Genomic DNA, 18,762 nt, shown 5'->3' with positions numbered 1-18,762 from the left:
CTTGAGGGAGTTGTCACACTTGTCATGATTCTATCCCCTTCACAAACATGGCAGCACCCATAGAAGGGACAAAGATTATGACCCTCTTGACTCCACTGTTAAAGTGAGCCCCAGCCTTCTCCAAGGTAGTGAAGATACCAGCAGACACCACAACATATTCAACACCAGCATCAACCCTTTTGATGGTGGCGGGATCTGGCTCCTAGAAGATGGACATGGATGGCAAGCTTACAGTTCTCAGCCTTGACTGTGCCTTTGAACTTCCGATGAGTAGAATCATACTAGAACATGTAGGCCATGTAGTTGAGGTCAATGAAGGGGTCATTGATGACAACAGTATCCACTTTGCCAGATCATAGAGGGAATGACTTTTTAGTTGTCTTGATGTGAATCTTGGACTTTATCTAGAAGAAAAATAACACCAGAGATTCATTTTCCCATTGATTTTTAGAGAGAGTGGAAGAGAGGGAAAGACAGAAACATCAATGCGAGGGAAACACATCAATTGGTTGCCTCCCCCCCACCCTGACCAGGGTCTGGGATGGGGAGGAGCCTGCAACCGAGATGGTGCCCTTGACTGGAATCAAACCTGGGACCCTTCGGTCCACAGGCCGAAGCTCTATCCACTGAGCCAAACTGGCTAGGGCCCTACTTGATTTTACATCTAATCCTTTATGTTTCATGTTTGTCTCAGTAATTTACTTAGTCCCTCAAGAAGTGTTTGAGCATCTACTATTCTAGGTTCTTGGTAAACAAAGATCATCCTTGCCCTCCTGAAGCTTACATTTTGGCTTGGCCAAACAGCCAATAAACAGATAATAGAAGATGCTAAGTTGAATTGAAAAGGGGAGAAAAATAAGGCCCTGGCTGGATAACTCAGTTGCTTGGAGCGTCCTCTCCATATGCCACGGTGGAGGTTCCATCTTCAGTCAGGGCACATATAGGGTGTCCCAAAACTCACGCAAGAAGTAATTTTGATAGAAAACACAGGTTTATAATTAAAAAATTGTAAATTTTTTATTGATTCATAAAGTATACAGTATAGGGTTATGTATGGAATAGCACATCGGGTAAATGGCCTCCTCACATACGCAAAGCCGTGGTCTTCATTGGTCTTCATTGTCCCTGCTTCTGGGCCATAATTGGTACTTGGTAACGCTTATCAAATTGAAGGGATTGAAATCAAAGGGCAACAGATATTAGAATCTGATTCAATAAACCAAGTCAAATTAGGCTTTTATTTTGTTGTTGTTGTTGTTAATGCTCACGCAAAATTCAAATCTTGCGTGAATTTTGGGACACCCTATATAAGAAAGTCCCAATGCGTGCAGAAAGAAGCGGAACAATAAATCAATGTCTCTCACTCCGGTGCCTCAGGGGGTCACACAACCCAGGTGCACGTCCCAGGAGCCACCAGCGCGGGACCGGGTCTGGATTTACTAGGCAAGTCGCGCCAAACCGCCAATCAGCGGCGACGCTGGACGGAGACGTGCTACGCCGTGACGTCAGAGTAGGTGGCGGCGCCCTGAAGATTCACGCCGGTGCCCTTTACGATTGCGCGTAGCTCGTGTCAGGTTTGGAGTCAGGCAGACTCTGCCGTCTCCAGCCATGTTCTCTCTCCGAGGCTGCGGTCGCTGGGTCGCGGCCTCCCTCGCCAAACAGCACCTTCCGCTCGCCCGGCTCCGCGGCGACAGCGCTGCGCCCTGGGCCCCGCACTACGACGTGGTGGTGGTCGGCGGAGGGCACGCGGGCACGGAGGCAGCCGCCGCGGCCGCGCGGTGCGGCTCCCGAACGCTGCTCCTCACGCACCGCGTGGACACGATCGGTGAGGGGCCCGGCCGCCGTGGCGCTTTGCGAAGGACGCACGTCGCGAATAATCCGTCCCCTTCACCCCCCTCCAGTGCCGGGTGTGGGCAGCCTGTTCCCTCCCGCAAGGCTGGCGAGAATCCTGGGGTCGGCGGTTTAAGCCCGATTTGTGCCTCGCGGAATAGGCGGGCCGGGTCCGCACTCCGGGTCAGCTGTGCCGGGCACCACGGACTGTGCTGCTGCCCACCAAAGCGGTTGCCTGGAGGATGTGGGGGCGGTGCCTCGGGAAAGGGGGAGACTAAGAATGTGGTGCTTTCTGGTAGCTTCTGATTGCATTGCTGCCGGTTAACCTTGACTAGCTTGTTGCTTTGGGTAAAGAGTGAGCTAGCATTATTAGTGATCGTTTACCTCTTGTTGCATTCTATATTTCTGCTGGATGTTTGTTCCCCGGTTTTGTGATTGGTTCCCTCCCACGCCTGCCCCGACCAGGGCCGGGATAGAGCCTCAGCGCCTTCAACTGAGGTACATGCCCTTGACCCGAATGGAACCAGGACCCTTCAGACCACAGGCCAATGCTCTATCCACGGAGCCAAATCTGCTAGGCCTAGATCGATCTCTCTCTCCCTCTCCCTCTCCCTCCCTCTCTCTCCCTCTCTCTCTCTCTCTCTCTCTCTCTCTCTCTCTCTCTCTCTCTCTCTCTCTCATATTGATTTCAGAGAGGAAGGGATAGGGAAAGAGAGATTAGAAAGTGATGAGAGAGAATCATTGACTGGCTGCCTCCTGCACTCCCCCTACTGGGGATCAAGCCCCCAGCCCGGGCATGTGCCCTTGACCAGAATCGAACCTGGGACTCTTCAGTCCCCAGGCCGATGCTCTCTCTATCCACGGAGCCAAACCAGGTAGGGCGCTAGATCGCTCTCTTGCATCATGGTAGATGCTAGCCAAAACAGTATCTGGTAAGTTATGCATGCCTATGTCTTTCCTCCTGAATTTTACTTAGGAGTGAAGATCAATTACAATATTAACTGCGCTTTGTAAAAGTTGTGAATAAATCACATATTTGTATACTGAAATACGTTTTTAAAATTGCCATCCAGGTCATAACTGTGGAGAAATATACACTGTTTAACTGTGATTCGTTTGGAGAGGAACGATATGATTTCCAAAAAAAATTACTCTTAGCTTATTGTACAATATTGCTTATAGTACTACCTTTCAATAATAATAACAAAAATCTAATGAACAAAAAAGTATTATTGAACTAAAGTGATCATTATATAGTATATTATGTAGTTCTGTCAGGGATAAAGGGATTCCTATCAAAACTCATTCTCAACAAAATATAAGTTTTAAAAGTAAATATATTTCAGAGATACTTTAATAACTCTTACAGGTGACCTTAGTGAATAACAATTCTATCTTAAAATCAAGGTTTCATTTCCTAAGGTAATTCGCTATAGTGGAGTATTAGATATTTGTGTGTGACCTCATAAAGATAGCTTTGGCTTAGTAGGTTGAACTGCAAGATTTGTCCTGCTATGATTCAGTCATACCATTTGCCAATGGTGAAGTCAGAGGTGGAAAGAAAGTCTTCTATTTTCACACTCACCTGGAAAATAATGTTTTTTGGCAAAGTTATATTTTGCCTTTCACCATAAAAGACTAGCCTTCTGAGCCTGTCTATTCTATGCTGTATCATCTATGGATTTCATGGAGAATGTTGTCCATTAAGAGACGGTTAGACGTTCTGAATTTTTTTTTAAATATATTTTATTGATTTTTTACAGAGAGGAAGGGAGAGAGATAGAAAGTTAGAAGCATCGATGAGAGAGAAACATCGATCAGCTGCCTCTTGCACATCCCCTACTGGGGATGTGCCCGCAACCCAGGTACATGCCCTTGACCGGAATCGAACCTTGGACCCTTCAGCCCGCAGGCCGACGCTCTATCCACTGAGCCAAACCGGTTTCGGCGACTTTCTGAATTTTATTCTAGGCTCTGCTATGTATTATCTGGGTGACCTTGGCAAGGGACAGTTTATCTAAGCCTCACTTTCTTTCTCCATGAAATAGAAGTAATAGTATCAACTTCATCAGGTTTAAGTCAGAAAGTTTAAGTTAGAAAAATACATACAACTCACCTGGGATAATGGCTGGCCCATATTAAGTGGTCAGTTGTTAACTGTTGTTTTACCATGAGCTTTTCTACATAGCTGACTTAAATTTTTTAGTAGAGTGAAAAATTTACCTCTTTATACATTTCTACTACCACTGCCCAGGTACTGGTGCCACACTTGGGATGTTAGTAGCCTCTATTTAAGAGCACAGATGATTTAGTAGATCTTATTCCAACTCCAAATGATTGGGAATGAATGCTGGCTTCCTAGAGTTCTCTGTTGAGAAAAATTTGGAGGACTAAGCAAAAGAGAGTGACATGTTCAACAATGCCCATAAGGAGAAGCTCCTTATAGGCATACATTTCTTTGAGAAAAAGTTTTCAGCAATTTAAAAACATGAGGATTTCTTTGCCTTTCACAAACGTAAATTTTATAAATAGGTTTATAATATAGTTACACTAATTTAATAAAGTGCCTAGAAGTTCTCTAGTTTAGGGATATAAGAAAGTAGTGGAGCCAAGCCAGCATGGCTCAGTGGTTGCACGTCAACCTATGAAACTGGAAGTCACTGTTCGATTCCCAATCAGGACATATGCTCGGGTTGCAGGTTGATCCCTAGTGCGGAACATGCAGGAGGCAGCCGATCAATGATTCTCTCTCATCATTGATGTGTCTGTCTCTCTGTACCTCTTCCTTCCTCTCTGAAATCAATAAAAATATATTTTAATAAAAAAAGTAGTGGAATTTCAATAATTTCTGGTATTTTAGGTGTTCTGTTTTTTCCCCCTTCTGTGTATGAGGAGACTCATTTCTGGGGATCGAAGTTTGAGAACATGTAAGAAATTAGTAGGATTCAGAAATTTCTGTAAAATTAACTGATATATAATGAATATTAAAAGCTACATCATTGCCGAAACCGGTTTGGCTCAGTGGATAGAGCATCGGCCTGCGGACTGAAGGGTCCCAGGTTCGATTCCGGTCAAGGGCATGTACCTGGGTTGCGGGCACATCCCCAGTAGGAGATGAGCAGGAGGCAGCTGATCAATGTTTCTCTCTCATTGATGTTTCTAACTCTCTATCTCTCTCCCTTCCTCTCTGTAAAAAATCAATAAAATATATTTAAAAAAAATAAATAAATAAAAGCTACATCATTATCCCTGGCCCAATTGCTCAATTGGTTAGAGCATCTTCCCCTATACACCAAGGTTGTGTTTGATCCCCAGTCAGAGCACATACAAGAATCAACCAATGAGTGCTTAAGTAAGTGAAACAACAAATTGATGTTTCTCTCTCTCTCTCTTTCCCTCTCTCTCTCTCCCCCCTTCTCTTTCTCTCACTCCCTCTCTCTCTCAAATCAATTAAAAAATAAAGGCCAAAACCGGTTTGGCTCAGTGGATAGAGCGTCGGCCTGCGGACTGAAAGGTCCCGCGTTTGATTCCGGTCAAGGGCATGTACCTGGGTTGCGGGCACATCCCCAGTGGGAGGTGTGCAGGAGGCAGCTGATCGATGTTTCTCTCTCGTTGATGTTTCTAACTCTCTATCGCTCTCCCTTCCTCTCTGTAAAAAACCAATAAAATATATTAAAAAATAAATAAATAAAGGTAAGTCATTTTGATGAGTAGCAGTATCCAGACTTCCAAATAAGACTAGGGAAATTTAAAGAAAAGCTATAAAATATGGTTTTTACTTTGAAGAAACTTATAACTTAATTATTTCTGCAAAATAAGCAAAAAAGAAAACAGATGGCATTTATAGAAGATATAATTGATTATAACAGTGAACCATTGCCAAGGTACTTCTAAAGTATTCTTGATTTGGAAAGGTTTCATGAGGTAAAGATTTCAAAAACGACATTTTAAAGGAAAAGGCAACCTAATGAAATAAAATATGCATCAAGGAAAAGATTGAAAGGAAACTACAGGCAAGGGTTTGTCTTCCAGAATGCCCTGAATGATACCCTATTGGGACTTTGGAATTTTCTTTTTAGTGTTTGTTTCAAGTCTCTTATTTTTTTTATCACATGAGCTGATTCTAGCCACTTGTACAAACAATTTTCTATTGCACTCACTATTGCAAGGTGCTCATATATTTATTTTGTCTATTTTCTTTAGGTCAGATGTCCTGTAATCCTTCCTTTGGTGGTATCGGAAAGGGGCATTTAATGAGGGAAGTAGATGCTTTAGATGGCCTGTGTTCCCGAATCTGTGACCAGTCTGGTGTACATTACAAAGTATTAAACCGACGTAAGGGACCAGCTGTTTGGGGTCTGAGAGCTCAAATTGATAGGAAACTCTACAAACAGAACATGCAGGTGAGAATAAGGCACAAAAACAGGCGAGATTGTAGTGATCATTTAACTGTTGTTTCAACGTGCACTCTCTTTTGACAGAAAGAAATCCTAAATACACCACTGCTTACCGTTCAGGAGGGAGCTGTAGAAGATCTTATACTTACAGAACCAGAACCTGAGCACACTGGGAAATGCCGTGTCAGTGGTGTTGTTTTGGGTATGTACTAGTTATAGATAATAATAACAGTATCAGGCTCCGTGTAAGCAGTTTATTTCAGAGCAGAGTATGGGGATGTTTTACTTATTCTAGGAAATTGTTGTGTTTTCATGAATGAGGAAAACTGTATAAAAAGATCATAATTCTTTCATTTTGGCATTTGTGAAGCTTAGTCAAATTTTGGGCTCATCTATACCACGTGTACGACTTTAGCCTGAATAATTGTGTCTTTTTTCTCTTGGTTTTTCTGTTGTACTTTTTATTTTTCCTAGTTCTGACCTTAAATCTTTAAAGCTTATATTTATAAGATTATTACATATTTTATATTTAAAAGGGTTATGTATTAATTTTTTAATCAAAATGGCACATGCACCTACCTTTTATAAAAATCAAGTAGAATTAAAAAATGTGGATAGCCCTAACCGGTTTGGCTCAGTGGATAGAGCGTTGGCCTGTGGACTGAAAGGCCCTGGGTTCGATTCCGGTCAAGGGCATGTGCCTTGGTTGCGGGCACATCCCCAGTAGGATGTGTGCAGGAGGCAGCTCATTGATGTTTCTCTCATCAATGTTTTTAACTTTCTATCCATCTCCCTTCTTCTCTGTAAAAAATTAATAAAATATATATTTTTTAAAAAGAATGTACTTAGCCGAAACCGGTTTGGCTCAGTGGATAGAGCATCGGCCTGCGGACTGAAGGGTCTCGGGTTCGATTCCGGTCGAGGGCATGTACCTGGGTTGTGGGCACATCCCCAGTGGGAGATGTGCAGGAGGCAGCTGATCGATGTTTCTCTCTCATCGATGTTTCTAACTCTCTGTCTCTCTCCCTTCCTCTCTGTGAAAAAGTCAATAAAATATATTAAAAAAAAAAAAAAAAGAATGTACTTAGAAAAATGTGTATAGATACATGTTTATTTTCTGTATCCCCCTCTATAAACCTAATAGTTCAGTTTTTTTAACTGTCACTTCTGATCTATACTTAACATATTTCTCAATAATAAGCTTATATTTTTACCCCCTAAATTATCAGTCTTAAACATTATCTATTAACTTTTTTATGGTAACTCTATTTTTTTATTCTTAAATATATTTTTATTCATTTCAAAGAGGGAGAGAGAGAGAGAAACATCAATGATGAGAGAGAATCATTGATTGGCTGCCTCCTGCATACCCCCTACTGGGGATCAAACCCACAACAACCCTGGTATGTGTCCTTGACCAGATTCGAACCTGGGACCCTTCAGTCCTCAGGCCGACACTCTATCCACTGAGCCAAATTGGCTAGGGATATGGTAGCTCTCTTTAATCTCCTGCTTTCCTTCCTTCTATCCTTCCAATATAATTATACCATAAATTTTGGTTGATAATATTTATAGTATTATGATTATTTGAATATTGTTCACTACAGGTTCAAGTAGTGTATTATGTTATATACCTCTTTTTTGTTGCCTTGGGTTAATAATTGCTTTATTTTTTATTTACTTATTTTACCTGTGTACCTGACCTGTTCAACTTTTTCATCAGAAAAAAACTCATGCCCTGACCGGTTTGGCTCAGTGGATAGAGCGTCAGCCTGCGGACTGAGGGGTCCCAGGTTCGATTCCAGTCATGGGCATATACCTTGGTTGTGGGCACATCCCCAGTAGGGGGTGTGTAGGAGGCAGCTGATTGATGTTTCTCTCTCATCAATGTTTCTAACTCTATCCCTTTCCCTTTCTCTCTGTAAAAAGTTAATAAAATATATTTTTTTTAAAAAAACACTCAGTGCTCAAATAATTTATCAATTCTGTTGTTTTCTGTAATGTTTCCCTTCCAAAAATATCAACTTCCGAATCCCCCACAATTTACTGCTATAATCAGGACAATTGCTCTCTAGGCCTTCTGCACAGATGTCATTTTTGTTGTTGTTAATCCTCACCCAAGGATGTTTTTTCCATTGATTTTTAGAGTGGAGGGGGCAGGGACCCAGGCACATGCCCCTGACTGGGAATCAAACCCGAGACCCTTCCGTGCAGGGCCAATGCCCTAGCTGCTGAGCCACGTCAGCCAGGGCCACAGATGTGCTTTTTTTCTTTTTAATGTATTTTTATTGATTTCAGAGAAGAAGAGAGAGGGAGAGAGAGAGAAACATCAATGATGAGAGAGAATCATTGATCAGCTGCTGTCTGCACAACCACTACTGGGGATCGAGCCCACAACTCCAGCATGTGCCCTTGACCAGAATCGAATCCGGGACCCTTCAGTCCTCAGGGCAATGCTCTATCCTAACTGGCTAGGGCCACAGATGTCCTTTTCAACTTCCTTTTAATACTCTGCTGTGTTACATCATCCCTTATTTACTGGAACTTCAGTCTGTCTCCTTTTTACTTCCCCATTTTGCTGGACTATATCTCCCAATAGCTTCCTAAGAAAAGATGCATGGGAAATAGGTTGTGTGAGTCCTGGTATATCTATAAATGTATTATTCTCCCCTTAGACTTGACTCTTAATTTGGCCGAGAATAGAATTCTAGTTTAAATCTTTTTTTCCCTGAGAATTTTGACAGTCTTGCTCTATTTTCTAGCTTCCAGGTTTGCTGTGAAGATCAGTGCATAGTTACTTACATTTTTTTGTATATAGACTCCCCCCACCCCCTTCTAAAAGCTTCTAGGATTTTGTATGTGTCTCTGGTGTTCTGAAATTTTAAAATGATGTCCTCAGTGTGGTCTTGGTTCATTCATTATGTACTAGGTGTTCTCCTGAAACTAGAAATCTGTGTCCTTGATATCTGAGGTATTTTCTTCTATTATTTCTCCATGCTCTCTTGTAACTCCTATCCTTTCCTGGATTGGTCTTCTAGGTTTTTTTCTATTTGTACATTTTGTCATTTTGTCGTACTTTCTTAGGAGATTTCCTTAACTTTATTTTCCAAATCTTTGTAATTAATTTTTTAAATTTATGTTTTCATTTATGTACACCAAAAGGTTGCTAGTTTGATTCCCAGTCAGGGCACATGCCTTGGTTGCGGGTCCCAGGGAGCATACAGGAGGCAACCAATTGATGTTTTGCTCTCACATTGATTTCTCTCTCTCTCTCTCTCTCTCTCTCTCTCCCCCCCTCCCCCTCCCTCCCTCTTTCTCCCTCTCTCTCCCTCTCCCTTCCCCTCTCTCTAAAAATCAGTTTTAAAAAATGATGAGCTCTGGCCAGTTTGGCTCAGTGCATAGAGCGTCAGCCTGCCGACTGAAGGGTCTCGGGTTCGATTCCGGTCAAGGGCACATGCCTGGGTTGCGGGCTCGATCCCTAGTTGAGGGTGTGCAGGAGGCAGCTGATCATTGATTCTCTCTCATCATTGATGTTTCTATCTCTCCCTCTCCCTTCTTCTCTGAAATCAATAAAGATATATTTTTTTAAATGATGAGAGGAGCTGTGCTGGAGAATCTCAACATTTACAATACAGATCTTGAGACTGGCTGGTGTGGCTCAGTTGTTGAGTATTAGACTATGAACCAGGAGGTCACAGTGCCAATACCTGGTCAGGGCACATGCCCAGTTTTGGGCTCAGTCCCTAGTAGGGGGCATGCAGGAGGCATTGATCAATGATTCTCTCTCATCATTGATGTTTCTCTCTCTCTCTCTCCCTCTCCCTTCCTCTTTGAAATCCATAAAAATATATTTAAAATACAAATCTTGACTTAATTTCCCTAGTATAAAATTATAGATTTATTAATTTTTTAAAATGGGGAATACATATATATATAGTAAACAGTTTAAAGGGGACATAAGAACATAGTGTGAAAAGGTGGTCTCTCTCTCATCTGTCCCCCAGCCAATCAGTTTTCTTTTTTAGGAGCATTCCTAGTGTCTTGGGTTGTCTTTCTGGCTGTGAATATACATGTATCTTTGTGTGTGTGTGTGTTTCACATAACAGCATATTATATACACTGTTCTGTACTTTCTTTTAAACACTTAGTCTGTGTTTGCTTTGTATCTAGGAACTAGGTTTCTTTTTTAGAAGCTTGTATTTTTGTTCTGGTGATTATTTTAATTATGATTTTTATACACTAAATCTTTTTCTTCTGTCAGTGTTTGTTGACTTTCCACTATGAATACTTAATTTTATTTTATTTTCCTTTTCTCTCTTCTGCCTCCTATCCTCTTCAAATTTAATGATTATATTGTTTTTATTAGTATAGACCTTATACCTTTATTTATGTTTTTATTACTTAATTTCATATCTTTAAATGCTGTGTTTTACCCTGTCTACTTTATAGGCTTAATAATGTAACTTTTTTTGTAATCTGTAACACAGATTTCTAGTTTTAGGAGAACACCTAGTACATAATGAATGAACCAAGACCACACTGAGGACATCATTTTAAAATTTCAGAACACCAGAGACACATATAAGGTCCTAGAAGCTTCCAGAAATGGGGGAGAAAGTCATATACAAAAAAATTTAAGTAAATATGCACTGATCTTCACAGCAAAACTGGAAGCTAGAAAATGGAGCAAGACTGTCAAAATTCTCAGGAAAAAAAAGATTTAAACTAGAATTCTATTCTTGGCCAAATTAAGAGTCAAGTCTAAGGGGAGAATAATACATTTATAGATATACCAGGACTCACACAACCTATTTCCCATGCATCTTTTCTTAGGAAGCTATTGGGAGATATAGTCCAGCAAAATGGGGAAGTAAACATAACATAAAATTTGCCTTTTAAAAAAATATGTTTTTATTGATTTTTAGAGAGAGAGGAAGGGAATGGGATAGAGAGATAGAAACATCAATGAGAGAGGAACATCATTGATTGTCTGCCTCTTGCACATCCCGCTCCTGGGGATCAAGCCTGCAACCTATTGTTGGTTCCTGGGTTGACAATCAACCACTGAGCTACACTGGCCGGGCCTGCCTTTTTACAAAAAATCCTCACCTAAGGACATGCTTAAAGAGAGGAAAGTGGGGGTGGGGAGGTGGAGAAAGACATCAATATGAGAGAGAAATATTAATCGGTTGCCTCCCATATGTGCCCCAACCAGGGATTGAACCCACAACCTAGGTGTATGTGCCCTGTCCGGTAATTGAACCAGGAACTTTTTATATATATATATATATATATATATATATATATATATATATATATATATATTTTTTTTTTTTTTTTTTTTTATTGATTTTTTACAGAGAGGAAGGGAGAGAGATAGAGAGCTAGAAACATCGATGAGAGAGAAACATCGATCAGCTGCCTCCTGCACATCTCCCACTGGGGATATGCCCGCAACCCAGGTACATGCCCTTGACCGGAATCGAACCTGGGACCCCTCAGTCCGCAGGCCGACGCTCCATCCACTGAGCCAAACCGGTTTCGGTGAACCAGGAACTTTTTGGTATATGGGATGATGCTCCAACCAACTGAGCCACCCGGCCAGGACTAAACCAGGAACTTTTTGATGCACAGGACAATGCTCAACCAATTGATTCACTCCAGCTGGGCATTTTATTTTGTTTTATTTTTTAATATATTTTATTGATTTTTTACAGAGAAGAAGGGAGAGGGATAGAGAGTTAGAAACATCAATGAGAGAGAAACATCGATCAGCTGCCTCCTGCACACTCCCTATTGGGGATGTGCCCGCAACCAAGGTACATGCCCTTGACCGGAATCGAACCTGAGACCCTTGAGTCCACAGGCTGACGCTCTATCCACTGAGCCAAACCGGCAAGGGCCATTTTAGCCATTTTTAAGTGTACAATTCAGTGCCGTTAAGTCCATCCACTATATTGTACAACTGTCACCACTATCCATTTCCCGAACTTTCTGAACTTTCTCATCATCCTAAATTGAAACTGTTTCCATTAAACAGTAACTCCCCATTACCCAAAAAATAAACCTAATTTTCCTGTAAGGAATTGTCTGCAGATATAACCTTTATGTGTAGATTTCAACTATTTCTCTTCATTTCAGCCCCAAGCTTCATTCCTACATTCCTCAGTTTCCCATTTCTGGGCTTTGTAGGGCTAATTAGTTCATCCCCATTGGTGTATTCTCTTCAGATTCTTGATTTATAGTCTTCTCCCATTTGCTAGATCATTAATCACTTTTCCAACCACTTTGTCTTCTAAAAATATTTTTAAATGTCTCATCTTTTGGCAAGCTCTCTCCCATTCATTGTCCTTGTGGTTTTATACCCCTTTTGCCCCTTTATTTCATTTTCTTGAAGTTTCAGGAGGAAGAAGGAATTATATGAGGTAGTCTATCAGATTTACTGGTAACCAGAAGTCTTACATTAATTAATTTTTAAAATCAATTGATTTAATCTTTTTCAGTGCTGGTATAATTTTAGGAACATATGAATAGATGGTAGTACATTATGTTCTCCCTCCCAACTTTCTTGGATTCTAGAGATTGATAACATGTAGCCTTCTTACTCATTTGAAATTATTTCTCAGGTTTCTAAAGAGAAAGTTTTTCTGTACTAATGTAAAGTAGTCAGATTTCAGTTTGATCCATAGTACAATTAGAACATGATTTTTACTGTCTTTCCTGTCCTTTAGTGGATGGAAGCAAAGTATATGCAGACAGCGTGATTCTGACTGCTGGGACATTTCTGAGAGGCATGATTGTAATTGGATTGGAGATGCATCCGGCAGGACGTTTAGGAGACCAGCCTTCCATTGGGTTGGCTCAGACTCTAGAGAAGTTGGGGTTTGTTGTGGGAAGATTGAAGACTGGGACTCCACCCCGAATTGCCAAAGAGTCCATTAATTTCAGTATTCTAAACAAGCAGACACCAGATAATCCATCCATACCATTCAGCTTTATTAATGAAACAGTGTGGATTAAGGTAAGATAATTATGAAAATTTGGCTTTACAGCTAAATAGTGGCCATTCACAGAAGGATACAGTAGGTCCTCGGGTTATGTCGGAGATCCATTCCTATGGTTTCTGTGGTTCCTATGGTGCAACGTAAAGCGATTTTCGCTGTAAGTCGGAACCCACCTACATAAGCACCTACGGCACTCACATGGAGCACATACACAGCAGTAATGAAGTGAAACAGTAAAAAAAAAAAAATTAAAAGAAAGATAACAATTCCTGACCTTTACTTGTGGTAAATAAATAATAAAAAACATAAAGCACATATGTACATACATCGAAATGATGGAATTTTTTTTTTTTTTTAATAAATGGGAGATGGCGATATAACCACAAAATGACGTACGTGCCGACGTAGCCCGAGGACTGTCTGTATAGCCTAACACATCTTCCTGCCTCCCTCCCTCCTTCTCTCTCTCTCTTTCTTTTGTGATCTCTCTCTCTTTCTTTGAGTAGCAATGCACTTTACATCACTATTACTTAGTGTATAAAAAAAAAGGATCTTTAAAAGGATTAATTTAGCTGATTGGGTCATTTCTCCGTATGTTCTTAAGTTTCATTACTTCAGTAACGTTGCCTATTTAAACTTTTTGAAACAATCTCAGACCTACAGAAAAGTTGCAAGGTAGCTAAAACAATCTCCTATAAACAATTGAAATTCACCCATTGTTAATAATTTACCATATTTCTCTCTCTAGATACATATCTATATGTGTGTATGTATGTATATATATGTATACATACATACACACACTGAGTGTCCAGATTATTATGACCACCTGACGTTTGTAGGCAAATTACCTGTAATTTTGCGCTGAAGTTGCTAGAGGGCCAGACCATTATAAATAGGGAAGCCAGTTGTTTACCACGACATTAGAAGTGATTTCTTTTCTGAAGATATGGGTAAACAAAATGATTTAACAGCCTTTGAATGTGGATATATATTATGATGAGTGGCCAGATTATTATGACCACCCCATTAGTACTTTGTTAGGCCACCTTTTGCCTTCAATACTGTGGCAATTCTTCTTGGCATTGATTCCACGAGATGTTGAAAGGTGATGCGAGGAATCTGACACCATGCCTGATCAATAGCACTGTCCAATTCTGTGAGATTTGATGGTTGTGGAACCAGGTGCCTGATGGCTCTTTTAACTTCATCCCACAAATGCTCAATTGGATTGAGATCTGGTGATTGTGGAGGCCACCTAAGCAAGGTAAAGTCTCCTTCATGTTCTTGAAACCACTCCTGCACAATATGAGCACCATGGCATGGCGTATTGTCTTGTTGGAAGAAGCCATCTCCATTGGGATATGCCATCAACATGATAGGATGAACTTGATCAGCAACGATACTTAAATATGTTGTGCTATTCAGACGTTGTTCCACACGAATTAAAGGGCCCAAATCATGCCAGGAAAACATGCCCCAAACCAAACACTGCCCCCACCAGCTTGAAGGGTTGTACTCATGCATATGGGGTGCATGCTTTCATGCTGTTTCTGCCAAATTCTCACTCTGCCATCTGCATGATGCAACTGGAAACGTGATTTATCGGACTACATGACTTTTTCCCAATGCTCGACTGTCCAATCCTTGTGTTCCTGTGCGAATTGGAGACGTTTTATCTTGGTAACTGCAGACAGCAAAGGTGTTTGAACAGGCCTTCAGCTTCCATATCCCATAAGATGCAGTGTATGGCTAATTTGCCTACAAACATCAGGTGGTCATAATAATCTGGCCACTCTGTGTGTGTGTGTCATTCTGACTCTTCTTTTTTGTTTGATACATTTGAGAGCAAATTGCAAAGATCATGATCCTTCACCCCTAAATACTTCCGTCTGTATCTGAACTAAACACAAAAACATTCTCTTATAGAACTTCAATTCAGTGATGAAATTTGGGGAATTTAACATTGATTCAATAGTGTTATCCTATATAATAAAAGGATAATATGCAAATTGTCCCCTCAGCCTGGAGTTTGGCCAGAAGTTCAACTGGGAGTTCGACCAGAGGGCAGGGCCAGCCGGCCAACTGCCTGTGGCCCCTCTCCCTGGCTGGCCAGCCTGATCGTCCTGGTCAGACCCCACCTGTGCATGAATTATAATATAATGTCCATAATCAGATTTTACTGATTATCCCAATATTGTCCTATAATATAGCAACCATTTTTTTTCCAATCTAGGATCATATATTTAATCATCATTTCTCTCTTTTTTAAAAATATATTTCTTTTATGATTTCAGAGAGGAAGGGAGAGGAAAAGAGAGATAGCAACATCAATGATGAGAGAAAATCATTGATTGGCGGCCTCTTATATGCCCCCCACTGGGGATCAAGCCCATAACCTGGGCATGTGCTCTTGGCCGGAATTGAACCTGGGACCCTTCAGTCCGCAGGCTGACACTCTATCCACTGAGCCAAACTGGCTAGGGCCATCATTTCTCTTTCATCTGAAATAATTCTTCAGTTTTTCACAATAGTGACAGGTTACTTTTGCCTTGTCTTTTGAATATTAAAAAAAAAATAGTATGTTGTGTTTTTAGAATTGAGGACTAATAATTGATGGCCCTAGTTTCTTGTGTTATCCTAATGAGTGGCTTCAAATATTGTTGTGTGTTTTTTTTTGAAAACTCATTTTTATATTTTTGCTTTGGGAAAATATAAATTGTGACACTTTCTTGGTATGTGTATTTTAAAACTTGTATTATAAAATTTAAGTTTATAGAGAATAGAAGAAATAGTATAATGAATCTGTGTGTCCATCACCCAGCTTCCACAAATAACTTTTTTTGGCATTCTTGTTTTATCTTCCCTTATCACTTTCTTCTTGCTGATTTTAAGCAACAGTCTCAAATATCTCATCATTTCACTTATAAATACTTAGTTATATGTCTTTAACAGATAAAAATGTTATAAACATTAACCATAATATCATTATCACATCCAGCAACAACATCATTTCTTAACATCATCCAATATTATGTGTGCAGTCTATTTGAATAAGAAGCAAACTAGTAGAGAGGCAAAAGTGCTATAACTAATTCATGTGTTTTAGCCAGAAGATCAGCTGCTGTGTTACTTGACTCACACCAACCCTAGAGTGGATGAGATTATCCTTGAGAACCTGCACCTTAATAGTCACATTAAGGAAACTACAAAAGGACCCCGGTAAGGAAAAAGTGCCACTGCTCAATTACTTTAAGAAATGATGCCAGCCTCTTTCGTTTGTTTCATTAAATTTTTTTATTTCAATGTCCTGTTCTAGATACTGTCCTTCCATTGAATCAAAGGTTTTGCGTTTTCCAAACCGTATACATCAGGTTTGGTTGGAACCTGAAGGAATAGACTCTGACCTCATCTACCCCCAAGGGTTATCTGTGACGCTACCAGCTGAATTACAGGAGAAAATGATCACATGCATCAGAGGCTTGGAGAAAGCTAAAATGATCCAGCCAGGTAAAGAGAATCACGGCGCCCTTCAGTAGGAGCTCAGCATCGCCTTAGCAGATAGTGAGGAGATGGTAACTGCAGTCAGGGCTGCTTAGAGCCTCAGAAGACAAAGCCCAACAACTTGACATTTAAAATAGTCTTCATTTTTTTCTTTTATTGTTTAAAGTATTACAAATAGTAATACTTTATATCTCCTTTTCCCCCCATTGACCCCCCTAGCCTCTCCTACCCTCCGGCACTTGCCCTCCTTCATCCCCCCATCAGTGTCTGTGTCCATTTTTAAAGAGCATTTAATGATAATCTTTGCATCTCTACCTTGAGACAAATCCAGCTCTGTTTTTACTTACTTTGTACCATTTATTCTTTGGTCAGGCTATGGTGTTCAGTATGATTACTTAGACCCCCGTCAGATCACTCCTTCTCTCGAGACTCATTTGGTGCAACGGCTTTTCTTCGCTGGACAGATAAATGGCACTACTGGTTATGAGGAAGCTGCAGCTCAAGTAAGATTTTTTTCAAATGTTAATGTCAACAGAAAGGGACTATTTAACCAGTGTTCCTCCTTTTAATGCCTGTTACGATAATCATATAGATCTTAGATACAACACATAACTAATAGAAGACATTTCTGTTTCAGGTTATGTGGAGATGGTTACTGTATACAATAGAATTTTTAAAAAAACACTTGCGGCTTTATTACTCTTTTAAAATAACTTTACTGAAAATGATCATATATTATTCTTATTAAGTGGGAATTTATATTCCTTTTACTTAAAAGCGGGAAATGGCTAGAAAAGTTTTTAGGCATGTATTGAATGAATCATAGCGTTGTAAAGTGGTACGTTACCCATATTCTGTTTCTGAATAAGGTTCAGATTTTCTGCCTGAGTCTGTCCATTCTGGGCAGTGCTTGCTTTCTTACTGCCCCAGGCTATTTTTTTCTAGGTAGTGTTCTGAACAGGACAGCTCTTTATTCAATTCATAATGGCCTTTTAAACATTTCAGTCCTCTTATAGGGTGTGATAGCTGGAATCAATGCAAGTCTTCGGGTCAGACGCAAGCCTCCTTTTGTCGTTAGCCGAACGGAAGGCTACATAGGAGTCCTGATTGATGACCTCACCACACAGGGCACTAATGAACCATACCGAATGTTTACCAGTCGAGCAGAGTTCCGTTTGTCACTGCGCCCTGATAATGCTGACAGCCGCCTCACATTCCGAGGTAACTCTTCACTGAGTCTGCCAACCAGATTCACTCTTCTCTCAGACCTCTCTCATTATGTTCTCTCCTCCCTTCTTTAGGGTATAAGGAAGCTGGCTGTGTGTCCCAACAAAGATATGCAAGAGCTTCTTGGATGAAGTCTTCTTTAGAAGAAGGCATTTCTGTGTTGAAATCCATTGAGTTTTCAAGTTCTAAATGGAAAAAGTTAATCCCAGAGGCTTCTATAAGTATGGGTAAAGTTGTATCTCTCAGGTATGCATTTTTAATATCAATTACAGAACTTACAAATTACAGGATTTACAGAAAAATGAGATCATTTCAGAGAGATATTAAAGACTCCCTACTCATTTTTTTAAAATTTATCTTTATTGTTGAAAGTATTACAGATATCCCCTTCTTGTCCCCTCCCTCCTCTTGCCCCCTCCCAAGGCCTTCACCATGGGTTATGTATATATGCATATATGTTCTTTGGTTCATCTCTTCCTCCCCGCTCCCATTTCCCTCTGAGAATTATCAGTCTGTTGCCTGCTTCCATGTCACTGGATCTATTTTGTTTGTCAGTTTATTTTGTTCATTAGATTCCACTTACAAGTGAGATTATGTAATATTTGTCTTTCTCTGACTGACATATTTCACTTAGCATAATAGTCTCTGGGATCCTCCATGTTGTCTCAAAGGGTAAGAGATCCTTCTTTACAGCTGTGTAGTATTCCATTGTGTAAATGTACCACAGCTTTTTTATCCATTCACCTACTGAAGGGCTCTTGGGCTGTTTTCCAGATCTTAGCTATTGTAAATAATGCTTC

The 18,762-nt window shown here is 40.4% G+C and overlaps 1 protein-coding gene and 1 long non-coding RNA gene across 2 annotated transcripts in view; one reads left to right on the top strand and one right to left on the bottom strand.

Moving 5' to 3' along the window:
* Positions 1-1,519: 1,519 nt before the first annotated feature.
* MTO1 (mitochondrial tRNA translation optimization 1) overlaps positions 1,520-18,762 on the top strand; it is a 28,570-nt gene continuing 11,327 nt past the window's right edge. The window contains exons 1-9 of the mRNA XM_059701176.1: positions 1,520-1,825; positions 6,034-6,233; positions 6,312-6,429; positions 12,959-13,248; positions 16,341-16,453; positions 16,551-16,741; positions 17,108-17,238; positions 17,752-17,956; positions 18,037-18,208. Of these exons, the coding sequence (XP_059557159.1) occupies positions 1,609-1,825; positions 6,034-6,233; positions 6,312-6,429; positions 12,959-13,248; positions 16,341-16,453; positions 16,551-16,741; positions 17,108-17,238; positions 17,752-17,956; positions 18,037-18,208 (1,637 nt within the window). The 5' untranslated portion in view covers positions 1,520-1,608. The remainder of the gene's footprint in view (positions 1,826-6,033; positions 6,234-6,311; positions 6,430-12,958; positions 13,249-16,340; positions 16,454-16,550; positions 16,742-17,107; positions 17,239-17,751; positions 17,957-18,036; positions 18,209-18,762) is intronic.
* On the bottom strand, positions 7,865-11,469 carry LOC132237156 (uncharacterized). Its single transcript, XR_009453473.1, has 2 exons — positions 10,358-11,469; positions 7,865-10,285 (listed from the first exon to the last, which is right to left on the bottom strand). It is a non-coding gene; the product is annotated as an uncharacterized LOC132237156 (long non-coding RNA).

Source organism: Myotis daubentonii, chromosome 6, assembly GCF_963259705.1.
Source record: "Myotis daubentonii chromosome 6, mMyoDau2.1, whole genome shotgun sequence".
NCBI classification, from domain to species: Eukaryota; Metazoa; Chordata; class Mammalia; order Chiroptera; family Vespertilionidae; genus Myotis; species Myotis daubentonii.
This window is presented reverse-complemented; position numbering and strand designations above follow the sequence as displayed.